The sequence below is a fragment of the Bactrocera tryoni genome, chromosome 5 (genome assembly GCF_016617805.1).
Source record: "Bactrocera tryoni isolate S06 chromosome 5, CSIRO_BtryS06_freeze2, whole genome shotgun sequence".
Classification (NCBI taxonomy): domain Eukaryota; kingdom Metazoa; phylum Arthropoda; class Insecta; order Diptera; family Tephritidae; genus Bactrocera; species Bactrocera tryoni.
Genome location: NC_052503.1, coordinates 80,803,532 through 80,820,634, shown reverse-complemented (window position 1 = coordinate 80,820,634; position 17,103 = coordinate 80,803,532). Strand labels below are relative to the sequence as shown.

The following is a 17,103-nucleotide window of genomic DNA, read 5'->3' as shown; positions in this document are numbered from 1 at the left end:
AGTCAATACAAAGGCAAACACAAATTATAATAATAATTTTATGCACACGCACACATGCAAGGATACTTACAGTCTTCCTTATGTATGTATGAATGAGAAGTCAACACTGACTGAGCAGTAAGCCTACACACACATATACATTATTATACCAATGCATACAATTAAAGCGCGGTTACCATACAAATATGGCGCCTGTATGTGTGTGTGTAAATGTGAAAAGTGTGTTAGGGTGTGTGTTTGTCTGCAATGTAAACAATATTACGCGGTCAGCAGTCAGCGGTCAGCGAAAGTACACCAACTGCAACGAAATGCTTTATTATGAGTTCCCTTGCAACTAAGTGTGTGCGTGTGTGTGTGTACATGTAGACATGTGTATGTGTGCTCATATAACAATAATGCATTAATAACAACAAAAGCAAACAAAAGTGAAATAATAAACATGTACAAGTATACTGCACAAATACATACACATATATAAAACAACGTACACACACATATATATGAACATACACATACAGCGCACAAACTATTTATATGCGCTGTGCTACCACTTTCCATTATCTAAGCGAAAGCGCAATCTTCGAAGCAATTTAGTTAGTTTACATGTAGTGGCGACTTTCGACGCTTTGGACTGGCTGATGAGGCGTGACATTGAATATTTGTTTGTACACAGGTTGCGCATTGTTTAACCAATCATTTGGAATGTAACATTTTTATTAGCCACGTACAGCGGCTTAGTTGCTGAGTAAAACATAAAAATTGCCTGTAAGCATGTGTAATCAGCTCCAGCGAGTGAGTGTGTTGTTGACAATTTGACAGTGGCGAATGAATAATGCTTTATTAGCCGATAATTAATGATGTACGATTATAGAAAGTGGATTTTTCACCGCTGTCAATGCGACAAAATGATTTCGATCGCTTTCAGTGTAATAATTGCGTCGATTTTTCTTTATTAACAGCAAAACAGCTGCTGCTTTGAGCTACAAGGTGACTCGAAATCGCTTTGGGAGAATGAGTTTAAGAGGAATGGATATTAAAGCGAACAGTAGTTTGATTGTAAAGCGGTTAGAGCAAGCTTAAGCTCTCAAATAAGACCTCTTTCCTGTTCTCATAGCTCAAAAGAGTGCTCGCTGGGACGAAATTTTCGTCGAATGAAGAGGTCATCACCAAAACTGCGGGCTGTTTTGAAGCAAAGTACAAATCATCAAAAATAGCATCGAAAAGTTGTAGAGTCGCTATAATCAGTGTATCACCCTTAAAGGGTACTATGTTACGTCAGAGCCCACTATTTGGGCCTCTTTATCTTCGCTGCTTCAATATTTGACTGGGTTGCTTGGTGATATTATATCTCTCTGATTCGATTACGCATTTAAAGCGTAATAGAGACACGCCTTGAAACCTGCTTTATCCATATATGTAGCTTCCATGTCTTTTAAAATATTCTGCTCCAAAAGTAGTCAATTGTCACTTACTCTTCCCCACCACCAGCATCTGAACAAAGTTTAAGCTATGCTATCGTGTCCAAGTGGCTTTATAATCAATTCTATATTTCAAATAATATTTAATTCAACAGAAAATTATGATAAATTAGTAAATTTTGTAAATCTGTAATCCTCCTGTGTGAGTGCTAACCAAGTAACCGCTGATTGCAGCCAAAAGCGAGCCCTAATTGTAATTACATCTCTAGGCGATATTAGCCAAATGAAAAAAAAAAGTCTCCACTTTAATAGCTGCTTCAACATGCAAACATACAATGTTTATTCTTTAAATGCTTTACATTGTGATTTCCGCGCACCCCCGCTATAAATTACGTTTAAATGTCATTTAAGCGACATAAATATTTAAACTGACCTGGCTGACTGGCAGCGAGGCAGACGGGTGAGTAATTGATCGACACTTTGAACTTAACTCCCCTTTTTGACTATTTGCCAAGCAATTAGTGAGTAAATGCGCACAAAACACATAGATACATATATGTATATATATATATTCATAAAATGAGGCAAATAGCTATCGCCCAACAGTTGATGAACTTGCTGTGGTCAACTGTTGATTTTAAACTTATATTAGTTTAAAAATTATTTAAGGGCATGTTCGCACATTTTATAGATATTGTAGATATTTACAGGATACTGACATTCGAAAAATTCTTTCCAAGAGGCTGGAAAGAGAACGAACCCTTTTTTTCTCTGCTTTGTCTATTTATATCTACAGGATCCCGACTTTCGGCAAATCCTTTCTTCGAGACTGGAAAGAGAGCAAGCGCTCGTTTTCTCTCCTTTAAAAAGTCGACATTGCCAAGTCTTTGTTGAGAATTATCCATCTTAGAAGGTGTATAGAAACTTGAGATAGTACAACTGGCTCTGATATATGTTCAAAAAATTCGTACTCAACCATAAAAATCAACCCTCGCTAATATTTGTATTAATATATGCAATTATAGATATATATATATATATACATATAACGATATATGTATGTATATATAATGTATATAAGTACGTGTAAGCACTCCCAAAAGTTAATGAAGCAACGCTCGCAACTCTCGCATGTATCATATGGATTAAGTAAACAAACTCGTGCGGTGCTACATGACGTATACGTAACATTCAATATTCAATGTAAATTCGTATGCAATTCCCTTGCGCATAATGCGTCCCAAAGGAGTTAATTCAGTGGTATAACTTTTTGTTTTGCTTATTTATTAAATTGTAGTGACCTAATAATGTAGCTCCGCAGCTACAGTATACATACATATATATAGGTACATATATACGTACATGGGTACTTTCATATACTTTTTTCTACCAAACACATCAAATTTGCCTGTTTGTTTAACTACATATTGTTAAATCTGTCATTATGCACCCGCGTAGTGTCAGCTTTGTAATCTCGCCTGAAAAATCCAGTCAAGTTCAAGTTTAATGCTTCCAGGCCGTCTCTTGCGGTTTTTAACATATTACACATATGTATATACTTGTATGTATGTAATTGGATAACTACATACTCGTATAGGCATATACACGTGTATAATTACATAAATATACATTGAACATACATAGGTTTACAGATACTTACATACATTATCTCCATACATTTGGAGTGTGGAACTTGTCATGCAGTATTTTTTTTTTCTTCTTATTTGGCTCAAGGTTAGCAAAACAAATGTTAATAAACTCATTCATACACAGGCCACTTTATATGCCCTGAACAGGGTATATTGAGTTTACCACGAAGTTTGTAATATCCAGAAGGAAGCTTCAGAGACCTTCTTCTATAAATGATCAGTGTGATCCATTCGGCAATGTCCGTCTGCTCATCCATCCGTCTAAACGCACACTTGCCTCTCGGTTTTTGAGATATCAATTGCCTAAGTAACCGATTCTGAGCCGGAGTTTTATCTAGCCAAGCTCGTCAACTCGACAGTACTTCTCGAAATTACTTCAGGAATATTTTCTACCGCTATAACAACAGCAACACACTCCTGTTAGTAGTATTATTCGTTTACAAAGCAGTTCCTAGAATCGAAACTGACACACATACATACATACATAGTATATCTTTTTATATATCCCTATAAGTGCTCAACTGTTGATTCTTTGAAATTTCTTTACATATGTATAAGTATATACCTAACGGCACATATATGTATGTATGTGCTAATGCCACACAACAATAAAAACAACCATAATTTTGTGCACAATTGTGTAATCATAACATTAATTATTTATTTGCGAAATTATAATCTCTTTTAATCAAATTCCATTGGTATGTATATGTGTATGCGTATGTGTGTGTAGTACTCGTATATAATTTTAATTTGATTTGCTTAGCCATCGATGAAAAATTACCGAATTACAATTTCTCCAAGCTTTCACATGCATAAGTGTAAGTATATAAGTGTGTGTGTGAGTGCGCGTCGTTCAAGTTCAGTGCATATGTAAGTATGTTGGTATGCGTTTATAGTATATACTATATATACAATAAAATGTATGTAAATAAAATGTAATTTTTCGAAATCAATTAATTTCAATAATTAGAATTACATACAAAATCGTAGAATTAGACTTAGAATATAAGATTTTCAAATTTCCATACATACATACATACATATATGTATATGTATATATGAATTTACCAGAGTGCTGCTTGTTAGCTGAATTTCATTTATAGTATAACATTTGGTTCAATTAAAAATATCAATTTCCAAGTTAAATGGTTTTTAGAAAATAGCTTTGAAAATCAATTTTTTTTGTTTTCCAAAACTACTGTTTTAAGTTAGGTTTCCTAATAAGAGTTAGTATTTAATTTTATTTGTTATTAATAAATTTGTTTTCAAAAAGTTTGAGTGAATTTTATTTTTCGAAACAAAAATTTAATTTTGGAATAACATTTTTATTATACTTTTTTTTACAAAGTAGATTAGTTATAATTTTACAATAAATATTATAGTTTCTTTAAAAGTTTTGATTTCCTATTTTTTTATCAATTCCATTTAAAATAAGCTCCATGCAATTTATGATGACTTCGGTTGAAAGCTCAAAGCTCAAATCTCAAAGCTTTCATAGCAAGCTTTTATTAGGCAAATTTTAATAACAAAGATTTAGTATTTAAAAACCAGTCATTTTTACTTTCATAAAATTTGCGCACGCCTAGAAGTCAATGCTACTTGAACCATTTTTTTTTAGTATGGAAGTTCAAAGCTTTCAATATCGAAATTCGCTAAACATTTGTTACCTTTTACCTAACAACAAAATAAAACACAAATATTTATGTGCAAAACTTAAACTGCAGCAATTCTTTACAACTTTCATAGAGTTAAAAAGATATCCGTTTTTAAGAGATTCAAAGCTCATTAAAGAAGACTAAGCTAAACTAAAACCAATCTTAAATCATTACAATTTTTAATGCAGTTTTCACAGAAAATATAGTTTAGTATGTAAGCTTACAGCTAGAGCTTTTTTGCATGAGCTTTTGCCAAAAAAATACTAAGCAACAGTTTATATAATAATAAAAAGTGTTGGCAAGTTTCTGTATCAACTGTTGTTCACGAAAGCTCTAGTCTAATACAAAAATACCATTTATTTATAAGAGCTATTTGAAATGTTAAAAAATAATTAAATACTAGACATTCAAAAGCTGCCAATTATAATATTTGTTGCAATTCGTAAGTTTATGCATTAAAATTTTAGATTTAAATTCAATATCTCAGCCCATCTTAACAGCTTTAGCATTTGATTGTGAAGATCTTTTCATTATTTCGTTAGCGAATAAGAATCCTGAGAAGTGTTTGAATTTTAAGCTTTCTAGACTTCATAGTTTTAAAAAAAAGTTTAATGGGGTTGATAGTTTTAGGAAAAGCTTCAACATATATTTTCCAAGAACTTTAAACTTTCTAGAACTCATAGTTTTGAAAAAAGCTCAATGGGATTGATAGTTTTAGAAAAAGCTTCAAGGAATATCACAAAAACTTTTTTCGTAAATTTCGCAAGTATATTAATTATATTTTCCAAGAATTTTAAACTTTTTAGATCTCATAGTTTTGGAAAAAGTTTCAAGGAATATCACTAACAATTTTTAATAAAATTCGAAAGTATTTTCTTTATATTTTTCAAGAATGTTAAGCTTTCCAGAACTCTTAGCTTTGTATATGGACTCCAAAGTTTTGGAAAAAGCTTCAAATAATGCCAATCACTTATTTTTAGAAAGTTTCGTAAGCATTTTCATTATATTTTCTAAGCATTCAAAGCTTCTTGTTGCAATATATTTTAGTTAGTCTGAGAAGCTTTCAAGTAGCAGAGCTTTTTATACCATTTTTTAAACCTCGAAATTCCAGAAATTTTCTTAGTTTTTTTAAAGCTTTACTAAGTGCTTATCAGTGCAGTAAACTAATGTTAATGTATAAATAAATAATGGATGAAGAATGTGCAATGCCTTATGGACCAGCAGTTCATCTACAAAACTAAATAATTTTGCATTACATTTCAATAATTTATAACGTTATATAAGTTTGTATATATAAAATTGTATGCAAAAGTGCAAAATATATATATCATTTCTTTTTGGAATAGTAATCTTATAATGAAAAAAAAACATAAGAAAAAGAGACTAGCAATGCTTATTGAAGCGTAGCCATATAGCCTATTTCTCCATGCTGCCACAAACCAACTACTCAACGAGACCTTAGTTGTATTTTTCATTTGTCATTCGTCTGCGCTTAGTTGCCATCTAAAGCGAGACTGAGCCCACCGCCAGCATTCTTTGAAGGCGTTATTTTCTCCAATTTCAATATTAGCGCTGTTATGACACAAGCGCCTGCCTCTTTCGTAAACCACGTCATGTCTTTGAGCGATGCGCTCGACGCTGAGCCCGCACTCATACTGCCGCCACCGCCGCTGCTGCTGCTGCTCTGTTCGAGCGTCAAACCGCTGCTCGATTCATGCGGATGCAACAAGTCTGCCGACGAACGGCGCTCCAATAAGCTAAGCGCGGCCGCTGCAGCGCTTGATGAGGCCACCACCGCGGCGTTTACATTCATTTTGCTGCTATTCGTCAGGCAGAGCGATTGCCGACGCACGTAGACCTCGAAAGCGGTACCGATGCGATACGAATGAGAGTTGACATTGTATTTATGTTGGCTGTTCATCGACACAATGCCGGCAGCGTTCGGTGAGAAGTGCAATTCCAGACGCGTGCCGGGCTCATCCTTCTGATTGCTGAGGCTGGTGTGCGATTCGCAGCTCGACTCCAACGGCAGTGGTTGACCATGATCTAGTATGGCACGTATTTTGTCTACACGCGTCATGTAGTAGAGCGGCAGCCATTCGCCGGTGTCGAGCGAATGCTGCGCGGCGGCCGAGTTGACCGTTTGCTGGTTCAACTTGAAATAGACCCAACCGTGTAGCTTTTCCGATGTGAATGCGTTGCATTGCGCGCAAAAGCAAATGGGATCGGTTAGCGGTTGGAAGAAGGATTGCGGCAAAACGAGTGAAGTACGAAACTGTTGCACTAACTTCAGATATTCACAATCCTTACGTTCGATGGAGGGTATCGACTGCAGCGAATCAAATTGTGTGGACGTTGATGTCGACGAGAGTGGACCGAAATTTGCCGAGAAAGGTTGACTCAACTGCTGATAACGTAAACGTAACAAATCATGTTGTTGTTGCAATAGTAACAAATGATCCAAATTGTCATTGTCCTCAAGATCATCATTATCATCGTCGTCGTCATCATCATCATCGTCATCGTCGTCCACATCGTCCCCTTCCTCAGCGCGCTCCTCTACCGCATGCTCGTGTGCACCCACATTACCAACAGTGCCTTCTAAGTTAGCAGTGGTCACGCCCACTGCGGCGGCAGCATCAACCGTAGCGCTGGCGGTTAAATTGCTATCGGTTTCGAGCGCCCGTTCATTAGCTGTCATATTATCGGCCACTGTTGCATTAGCATTTGCGCCATGTATACCAACGCTGCTGACTAGCTGTTCCAACGCATCCAAATTGTTTGAGGAACGCTGCGCGCTGAGTAAATTCTCTTTGGAACTACATCGTCGCAGTTCGCTTTGCAGTGATATGCCGCCCACAGCGCCGGCTTCTTCGAGCGCCTCATAATCTTTATTCGTATCATGGACGTAAGGAGAAGTGGTTGTTGTACTGGTGGCGCTGTTGTTAGTGCCTGACGCAGCCGCGTTTGGTGCGGCGGATGTTGAGGCCGCTGCAGTGTCAGCAATAGCGCCACCTGTCGTTGTGGAGTTAGCCGACGCATTCAGTGCGTTTTGAAAACGTTGCGTACTCTGACTGCGTTGAATATTGAGATTGGTATTGTGTTGTAGTTGTAACGACTCCCGTAGACAGCTGGAAATAAGGGCGAGAGAGCAGAGATATATTTTATATGAAGCTACATATATTTATAAATATAAAGAGTATAGAGAGAAATTGGAGAGAAAAAATGAGAGATTATAGCCGATTCGATTTAGCCATGTCCGAAATAGTCCCACAGTTTTTAAGATATCGATCCGAAATTTTTGAAAAGGTATATTGACGAGATTTCGGAGTCGATTCTGCGTAAGGTTCACTCTCGTTTTTTGTGGCAACTCGAGCTCTTCGCCTGCGATGGGTGCTGGTTTGACTCCAAGTACGCCATTCACTGCAAGGGAGTCGGTGGATGGCTCCACTGTGAATGGCGGTCAGTGATTGTCAGAAGTTTGTTGCGTCCGAAGTCTGGTCGGCATACTGTCTAATGTCGTCGACATTGTCGAGGAATGACCTCTTGATGTTACTAGGAAACAGTTCCGCTCCAAGCAGGGGCGATTTTTCAGCAGGATCTGCCTGGAGAGGAGTTCATTATGCTCCTTAACTGGAAGCATAAGGGCCTCAATATGTAGGTGTGTAGGAGACATCAAGAAGCACCCTGTCGTAGTCCGGAGTGCAGTGTTCTGACAAGTCTGAAGCTTCTTCATCTGCGTTCCACTGCATCCAGACGACCATAACAACAAACTCAACAATAACTCGTTTACATACCACGAAGTGTTAGCTGCATTCGACTCCACAGCACGATTTTGCTCCAGTGTACGATTTTTTATCGAAATATTTAACAATAAATTCTCCGACACGCTCTCCATCACCGAACGATTCCTGTTGCGGGTTAAAAAATATATTTAGAATACATTAAAGTGTATAAAAATTTGGTTTTACTAACATTGCCGCATTGCTTGTACCGCTGCCCGCAGCCACACCGCCCACTGCGCCACCGCTTGTCTGCATTGCCTGCGGCTGCTGTTGCGACAGCTGCTCCGTTTCCTTTTCATGCATTTCCAAATCGGCCTTTTCACATTGTGGCACACCGCCATCCTGCTCCTGCAAGTTATCATATTCCAACGCGGCGGCCTCCTCAATAATCGGCGTACTATTGCGGCCTACATCGTTGCTGGTAATGAGTGAAATTTTCTCACATTTTCCGTAGAGATCGAAGACAGGGTAGACGTGATTGGGTAAACCGGCCGCCAAATCCTCCAAATTAATGGAACCAACCATGATTACTGTGAAAGAAACTTGATACAAAAGGTACATGAAAATATTCGCCGCGCACCTACCCAACATTCCGACATTCGAGAGTGTCATGGTGATGACTGTACCCGGCTGTATTTGTTCCAGCGCTTCGCCATACTTCGAGGCTATCTTTTGACCGTTTATATTGATGTAATCGTGGGTTGCCACCCAGCACGGACGCTTACAATGTAAAATGGAGATCGGCAATTGTGAGACGCTTGTGGGTTGCGGACACGCTGCGACCACACCGACGCCTATTGTGCCCTTCCATTTGGGATTCACGGCGTCCACTTTGATCTGTTGGTTGCGAGATTAATTGCATTTTGTTTATTGGATAAAAAAACACGCTTTTCCACTCACACTAATGCTCTCGCCCTTGCATAACGGTTTGCCCACAAATACGACGCCTTGATTGTAAGACTGTACGCGCATCGCCGAACGATGTTCATCCAAGAGTCGCACATGTTTGCCATGCAGCTCGGAGAACTCGTAAGTTTGCATCTCCGAATCGATTGATTCCAGCATCGAGTCTTGTTTATTAAGCGGATCAACACCAAAGTCGAGCGAGTCTTGTAGGCGTAAACTACACGGACGCAGCGGTGAAGTCGGACCTTGGGAAGAGATCACTTGCACGGCCATGGTAGAGCCTTGCAGTTCAACAACGACGTAGACATCCTAGCAGAGCACGAGAAGTACTTTAAAAATAAATACAACAATAATATGTGCAGCACCGTTACTCACATTGGGCACATTCTGAAAGTGTATATTCATGTCCTCCGAATTCAGCAGTATGCGCAGCGTGCGCGCTGGCGTCAGCTCGAGCGCAATACGATCACCTACACGCAGCCACTCCAAAGAAGCCATGGAACGCTGCAGCAGTGTCGAATTGTGACGCACCTCATTGCCGGATACATACCAGACATTGGCAGGTATGCGTTTAATACTTAACGGTATATTTTTGCGAACATAGTCGTCGGAGAGATTCAAATCGGTAACGCCGATATTGAGACAGCCTATGAAATGCAACATTATTTCAATTTAAAAAAATGTCTACTAAAAAACAATCCCATACCTGCGAATAACGAATTGTGCGAGATCAGTTTGATTTCGAATGGCGCACCCACACTCAGCGGATGCTCGGAGAAAACGACACAACGCGAGAGTGCCGCCGAAGCGCCGGTAATACGTGAAGCCACCGTCCAGCTTTGCGATAAAGTCACATTGCCCGATATGCAGGTCCAACGATGCTTCAACTCCGACGTTGCCGGCTGTATAACCGAAGTTGCTTGACAGCTTTGAGAATTCTCACTGGTCGCATACGGCGCACGTATGTCTGGCTGCGATTGCGTGAGCGTCACTTGCGCACACTGGCCATACAAATCGATTACTGCCCACACATTCGGCATACGACACTCACAGGCAGGGCCCTGATCGACGCCATCGATGAAGAAATGCACATAGTCGCCATTACGCATTACACCGACACGTGTATCCTCGCCCAAGCTATCCAAATCGATGAGCACATTGGATCGTATAGTTTTACGATTATGAAAGATCATCGAGCCACAGAGTATTATCATATCGTTGGCATCCAAGTCGGTAGCATTGGCAGCGAGTTGTATGTCCTCGGGGCGTGTACCCGTCACGCCGATCTCTATATTGCCCGACCAGTGACGCACCATGATATCGAGCGCAACCTCGAAGAGTTCGCGCTGACGTAACGGACGATTACTGAAGACTATGGCATCATTGAATTCGGCCAGCGAATTAGGACGGGAAGCGGTGAGACCGCCATTTGAGATGCCAGCATTTTTACCTAAGCATAACCAACAAATGAAAATTTTAAAACTCACCAAATCACCGATTGCGAATAATTCATTTTACCGACCGTGTATGCTATGGAAGCGCAAGGGTGGCTCACTGTAGAGCGTTGTATTGGAGATAGTTGAATTTCCCGTATCCGGACTGCCACATTCAGATGTGTCTATTATGCTAGCCTGCGCCGCCTGACCGTAGAGATCGATAACACCAAAGACGCGTTCAGGCACATTGGTCGCTGCCGGTCCCTGATCTACGCCATTCACCCAGAAATGTAACGTGCCATCGTCCTTGCGCACGACACCCACACGATCACCGACCTGCAAACGATCAAGATTCTGACCATATTGCTCAATGACCGTAATGCCGTTATGCATAACACCATTGCCCGTCATCATCCAAGTGCCGGAACTGTAAGATAACCAATTAATTAGGTTTTAGTTTTAATTTCGAAAATATTGGTGTTGACGTCTAATTTAGGGAATCCTACCGCACATTGGTCATGGTAAAAGGAAAGTCTAACTCTTCGGCGCTGTGCGTGGTCACACCCATCTCTACCGAGCCGGCCCATTTGGTAACGACACGCTCGAGCCGCACTTGAAACAGTTCATTTGGACGTAAGGGGCGACGAGTTAGCACAACCCCGTTGTTGAAGTCATCAGATGCACTGGAAATAAAAATTTCGTGATATTATGTTATTTCAAAGTCATGCGGTAAATTCGCGGGAAGCTGGCTGCCAGTTGCCTATATAAGCAGAGCAGGCACCGTGCCTGGCCAGAGCTTAAGTGACTGTCGCGCCGCGATGTTATGTTATTTGAAAGTCATGCGGTAAATTCGCGGGAAGCTGGCTGCCAGTTGCCTATATAAGCAGAGCAGGCACCGTGCCTGGCCAGTGCTTAGGTGACTGTCGCGCTGTGATGTTATGTTATTTGAAAGTCATGCGGTAAATTCGTGGGAAGCTGGCTGCCAGTTGCCTATATAAGCAGAGCAAGCACCGTGCCTGGCCAGTGCTTGGGTGACTGTCGCGCTGTGATGTTATGTTATTTGAAAGTCATGCGGTAAATTCGCGGGAAGCTGGCTGCCAGTTGCCTATATAAGCAGAGCAGGCACCGTGCCTGGCCAGTGCTTGGGTGACTGTCGCGCTGTGATGTTATGTTATTTGAAAGTCATGCGGTAAATTCGCGGGAAGCTGGCTGCCAGTTGCCTATATAAGCAGAGCAGGCACCGTGCCTGGCCAGTGCTTGGGTGACTGTCGCGCTGTGATGTTATATTATTTCAAAGTCATGCGGTAAATTCGTGGGAAGCTGGCTGCCAGTTGCCTATATAAGCAGAGCAGGCACAGTGCCTGGCCAATGCTTGGGTGACTGTCGCGCTGTGATGTTATGTTATTTGAAAGTCATGCGGTAAATTCGCGGGAAGCTGGCTGCTAGTTGCCTATATAAGCAGAGCAAGCACAGTGCCCGGCCAGTGCTTGGGTGACTGTCGCGCTGTGATGTTATGTTATTTGAAAGTCATGCGGTAAATTCGCGGGAAGCTGGCTGCCAGTTGCCTATATAAGCAGAGCAGGCACCGTGCCTGGCCAGTGCTTGGGTGACTGTCGCGCTGTGATGTTATGTTATTTGAAAGTCATGCGGTAAATTCGCGGGAAGCTGGCTGCCAGTTGCCTATATAAGCAGAGCAGGCACCAGTGCTTGGGTGCCTGGCCAGTGCTTGGGTGACTGTCGCGCTGTGATGTTATGTTATTTGAAAGTCATGCGGTATATTCGCGGGAAGCTGGCTGCCAGTTGCCTATATAAGCAGAGCAGGCACAGTGCCTGGCCAGTGCTTGGGTGACTGTCGCGCTGTGATGTTATGTTATTTCAAAGTCATGCGGTAAATTCGCGGGAAGCTGGCTGCCAGTTGCCTATATAAGCAGAGCAGGCACCAGTGCTTGGGTGCCTGGCCAGTGCTTGGGTGACTGTCGCGCTGTGATGTTATGTTATTTCAAAGTCATGCGGTAAATTCGCGGGATGCTGGCTGCCAGTTGCCTATATAAGCAGAGCAGGCACAGTGCCTGGCCAGTGCTTGGGTGACTGTCGCGCTGTGATGTTATGTTATTTCAAAGTCATGCGGTAAATTCGCGGGAAGCTGGCTGCCAGTTGCCTATATAAGCAGAGCAGGCACAGTGCCTGGCCAGTGCTTGGGTGACTGTCGCGCTGTGATGTTATGTTATTTGAAAGTCATGCGGTAAATTCGCGGGAAGCTGGCTGCCAGTTGCCTATATAAGCAAAGCAGGCACCGTGCCTGGCCAGTGCTTGGATGACTGTCGTGCCGTAATGTGATGTGATTAGAAAGCCACGAGGTAAATTCGCGCGAAGCTGGCTGCCAGTTGCCTCTATATAAGCAAAGCAGGCACCGTGCCTGGCCAGTGCTTGGGTGACTGTCGCGCTGTGATGTTATGTTATTTGAAAGTCATGCGGTAAATTCGCGGGAAGCTGGCTGCCAGTTGCCTATATAAGCAGAGCAGGCACCGTGCCTGGCCAGTGCTTGGGTGACTGTCGCGCTGTGATGTTATGTTATTTGAAAGTCATGCGGTAAATTCGCGGGAAGCTGGCTGCCAGTTGCCTATATAAGCAGAGCAGGCACAGTGCCTGGCCAGTGCTTGGGTGACTGTCGCGCTGTGATGTTATGTTATTTCAAAGTCATGCGGTAAATTCGCGGGATGCTGGCTGCCAGTTGCCTATATAAGCAGAGCAGGCACAGTGCCTGGCCAGTGCTTGGGTGACTGTCGCGCTGTGATGTTATGTTATTTGAAAGTCATGCGGTAAATTCGCGGGAAGCTGGCTGCCAGTTGCCTATAAAAGCAGAGCAGGCACCAGTGCTTGGGTGCCTGGCCAGTGCTTGGGTGACTGTCGCGCTGTGATGTTATGTTATTTGAAAGTCATGCGGTAAATTCGCGGGAAGCTGGCTGCCAGTTGCCTATATAAGCAGAGCAGGCACCAGTGCTTGGGTGCCTGGCCAGTGCTTGGGTGACTGTCGCGCTGTGATGTTATGTTATTTCAAAGTCATGCGGTAAATTCGCGGGAAGCTGGCTGCCAGTTGCCTATATAAGCAGAGCAGGCACCAGTGCTTGGGTGCCTGGCCAGTGCTTGGGTGACTGTCGCGCTGTGAAGTTATGTTATTTGAAAGTCATGCGGTAAATTCGCGGGAAGCTGGCTGCCAGTTGCCTGGCCAGTGCTTGGGTGACTGTCGCGCTGTGATGTTATGTTATTTGAAAGTCATGCGGTAAATTCGCGGGAAGCTGGCTGCCAGTTGCCTATATAAGCAGAGCAGGCACAGTGCCTGGCCAGTGCTTAGGTGACTCTCTCGCGGCTGTGTGATGTGATTTGGAAGTCATAAGGGACAATCATTTCATTGAACAATTTCTTTGGAGGTTTCTTTATTGCCTTAGGCAACAACCCATGACTTCGTGAATAATATAAAAAAAAAACTGTCTTTCATGAGCCATACTTACTTTGGTCGAAGCGCGGTGCGTCCACTATGTGTGACCGTAGCATGCGAACCACAGATCGGATGGAAGGTTAGACGATCGTCATTACGCTGCGTATTAGTGCCAGATAGCGTTGAGTCGCCCAACGCGGCCGCTGCAGCAGCAACCGTTGAATTGACTTCACCCTCGGGACTAAGCAAACTCAATACAGGTGTCGGTGTTGCCGAATTCGCCGTAATAAGTGCATTTGTCGCACCGATGCTATCGATTGCCATATTGCCGCTAGTTAAACCTGACGCGGCTGTGAGGATAAGATTATTGCGTCGTGTTACTAAATTTTGTTGTTCCCGCTCATCGCGATCCACAATCGTCACTTTGGTGGTCATGCCGTAGAGATCTATGACACCCCAGAGTGTTTGGGCGACACGAGTTGCGGCCACACCCTGATCCTGGCCATTTATATAGTAATGTAGATTTCCGTTAGACTTGCGCATCATACCCACACGATCGCCTGCAAAATTCACACATAAAATTAATATGAATGAATGAAATATTGAAAGACCAAAATAAACAATTTACCTTCACGCAGTTCATCTAAATTAAATTCGCCGTACTGACGTCGTGTGCCCTTGCCATTTGTCAGTATACCACAGCCGGACATCATTATGGTGCCGCTGCGCATATTCGTCATTGTAGCTGGGAAGTGCAGCACCGACGGATTGTGCGTAGTCACACCTACTTCTATGGAACCGGACCATTTGTCCACCAACTTATCGATGCGTATCTCAAACAGCTCATTATCCTTCAACGGCCGATGTGTCATTACCACACCATTATTGAACTCATCTAACGGTCGTCGACGCTCGGCGCTGCGACAATGCGGCGAAAGCTTCACAAGAGAGCCACAGCGTGTGTGAAAACGCAGTCTATCCGTATCATAAAAGTCTCCCACGTTTTGCAACGTGGACGTATTATTCGCAATAACTGCCGCAGCCGAGGAAGATAACGGTAGAGCGCTATGCAAACCAGTTTGCGATATCGCGGAAATCGCAGCGGCGCCTGCGCTGCCCAAACTGGAAAGGGCGGCATTAATATCAGCGTTCGTGCTAATGTTTGAAACTAGACCACCGCCACTGCTATTATTGTTGGCTGTGCAGGCGTTGTTTGCTGTCGGCGATGTAGTTGAAACAACTGTCACATCCACACTCATCGGTACATCGATATTCTGCACAATTTGATGTGCTTGCTGGACTGATGTTTCGGCGAAATCCTTCGTAAGAAATACATTTTTTAATAAAGATTTTAAGACGAAATTCATATGCCCTCACCCCTGAACCACCCACATCCGTTGGACAGAGTGACACTTGCACACAACGCCCGTACAAATCAACCAATGCCCACAATGTCTTGGGCATATTACGCGCTGCCACACCTTGTGGCTCGCCATTAACATAAAATACTAATTCATTGTTGGAAGTGCGCATTACGCCAACGCGATCACGTTCGCCCAGTGTCTCCAAATCGGTGCCATAGAATTCAATTAGACAAACGCCGTCTTTACGCACATCAATGCCGGACATTACCCAGGTGCCGTTACGCATTGCCGTAGCACAGGAAGGCAGTTCTAGTTTCTCTGGTGATTCGGATGTCACACCAATCTCAATACTGCCGCCCCAAGAATGGTTCTAAATTCAAAAGTGTGCTTAGTAGCTTCAATTTTTACCAAACACTTACACTGTAAGCATACCAACCTTCTTCTCAATTACCACTTCGAAGAGTACATCGTCTGTCAGCGGTTCGGCGCTAAACACCAGCGCATGACTAAAATCACGCACAGAACGCGCCGCAGTGCGGTTGCCATTGGAAAGTGTTATTCGGCGTCCGCAGCGATGATGGAATGTTTGGAGCGCTTGTAAATTTATAGCATTAGAGCCTGCTGTTGCACCGATACCACCGCTGCCGCTCCCACTTAGCCCAACGGCACCTCCCCCGCCTGTAGCCATTAAACTAGCACAAGAACAAAGAACTCAAAAACTTTGTTATCTGAGGTATTGCTACTCCCAGACAGTAATACAATTAGTTAGTAGAATCCTTGGAAAATATACTGCCTTTGTTGTCTGCCTAGGCACTGAAAGAATCGATCTTTTTCGCCGCACTATACCAGCCACTGACTCTGCTCGTTTCGCACAGCACCCGCAACCCAATGTAATTGGTTGCTAATCTTTGAATTTGCAATGAAAATTTCTGAAATTTTTTCTCTATCGTATATTTACAATTTATAATTTTAATTTTCTTTCAATTTTCACGAAAAGTGAAAATCTTGTCTATTCTACTTTTTTCTCTTCATTCAAAGGCGCAGCAATATTAAAGCAAATTGCCGTTGACATGAAGATGCGAAAATCACAAAATGAAATGTCTGATAAGAAAACAAATATTTACGAATATGAATTGTAAAATAGTGTAAAATGCGAATGTGGAATAATAACAAAAACTGATAACTTAAGAAGATAACAGCACACAAAACACAGGTATTGCCAGGAACTAACGAATTTAGTAAACATTGGAAAAATTGTACTAGAATTTGTTAAGATTATATTAATTTAAATGCACCTTTTGTGGCTGTGTTGGTATGGAGAAATCGCGAAATGTGCAAAGTAAAAAGTGCTTATGTTAAATTTGTTTATTTTTTTGTTTGTGGCATTATTGTGAATTGTAACATCTGAATCAGCTGTTCGTTGTTTATTTTGGAAATTGGCGAAAAGTTCC

At 42.2% G+C, this 17,103-nt stretch overlaps 1 protein-coding gene across 1 annotated transcript; it reads right to left on the bottom strand.

Moving 5' to 3' along the window:
• Positions 1 to 6,030: 6,030 nt before the first annotated feature.
• Positions 6,031 to 16,638, bottom strand: LOC120777285 (neuralized-like protein 4). Its single transcript, XM_040108497.1, has 13 exons — positions 16,089 to 16,638; positions 15,666 to 16,022; positions 14,917 to 15,607; positions 14,362 to 14,848; positions 11,359 to 11,535; positions 10,939 to 11,279; positions 10,123 to 10,866; positions 9,792 to 10,063; positions 9,411 to 9,725; positions 9,095 to 9,347; positions 8,701 to 9,040; positions 8,523 to 8,636; positions 6,031 to 7,856 (listed from the first exon to the last, which is right to left on the bottom strand). Exons 1-13 carry the CDS (start codon positions 16,338 to 16,340, stop codon positions 6,218 to 6,220), a joined length of 5,982 nt encoding a protein of 1,993 aa, XP_039964431.1. The 5' UTR covers positions 16,341 to 16,638; the 3' UTR covers positions 6,031 to 6,217.
• Positions 16,639 to 17,103: the final 465 nt, after the last annotated feature.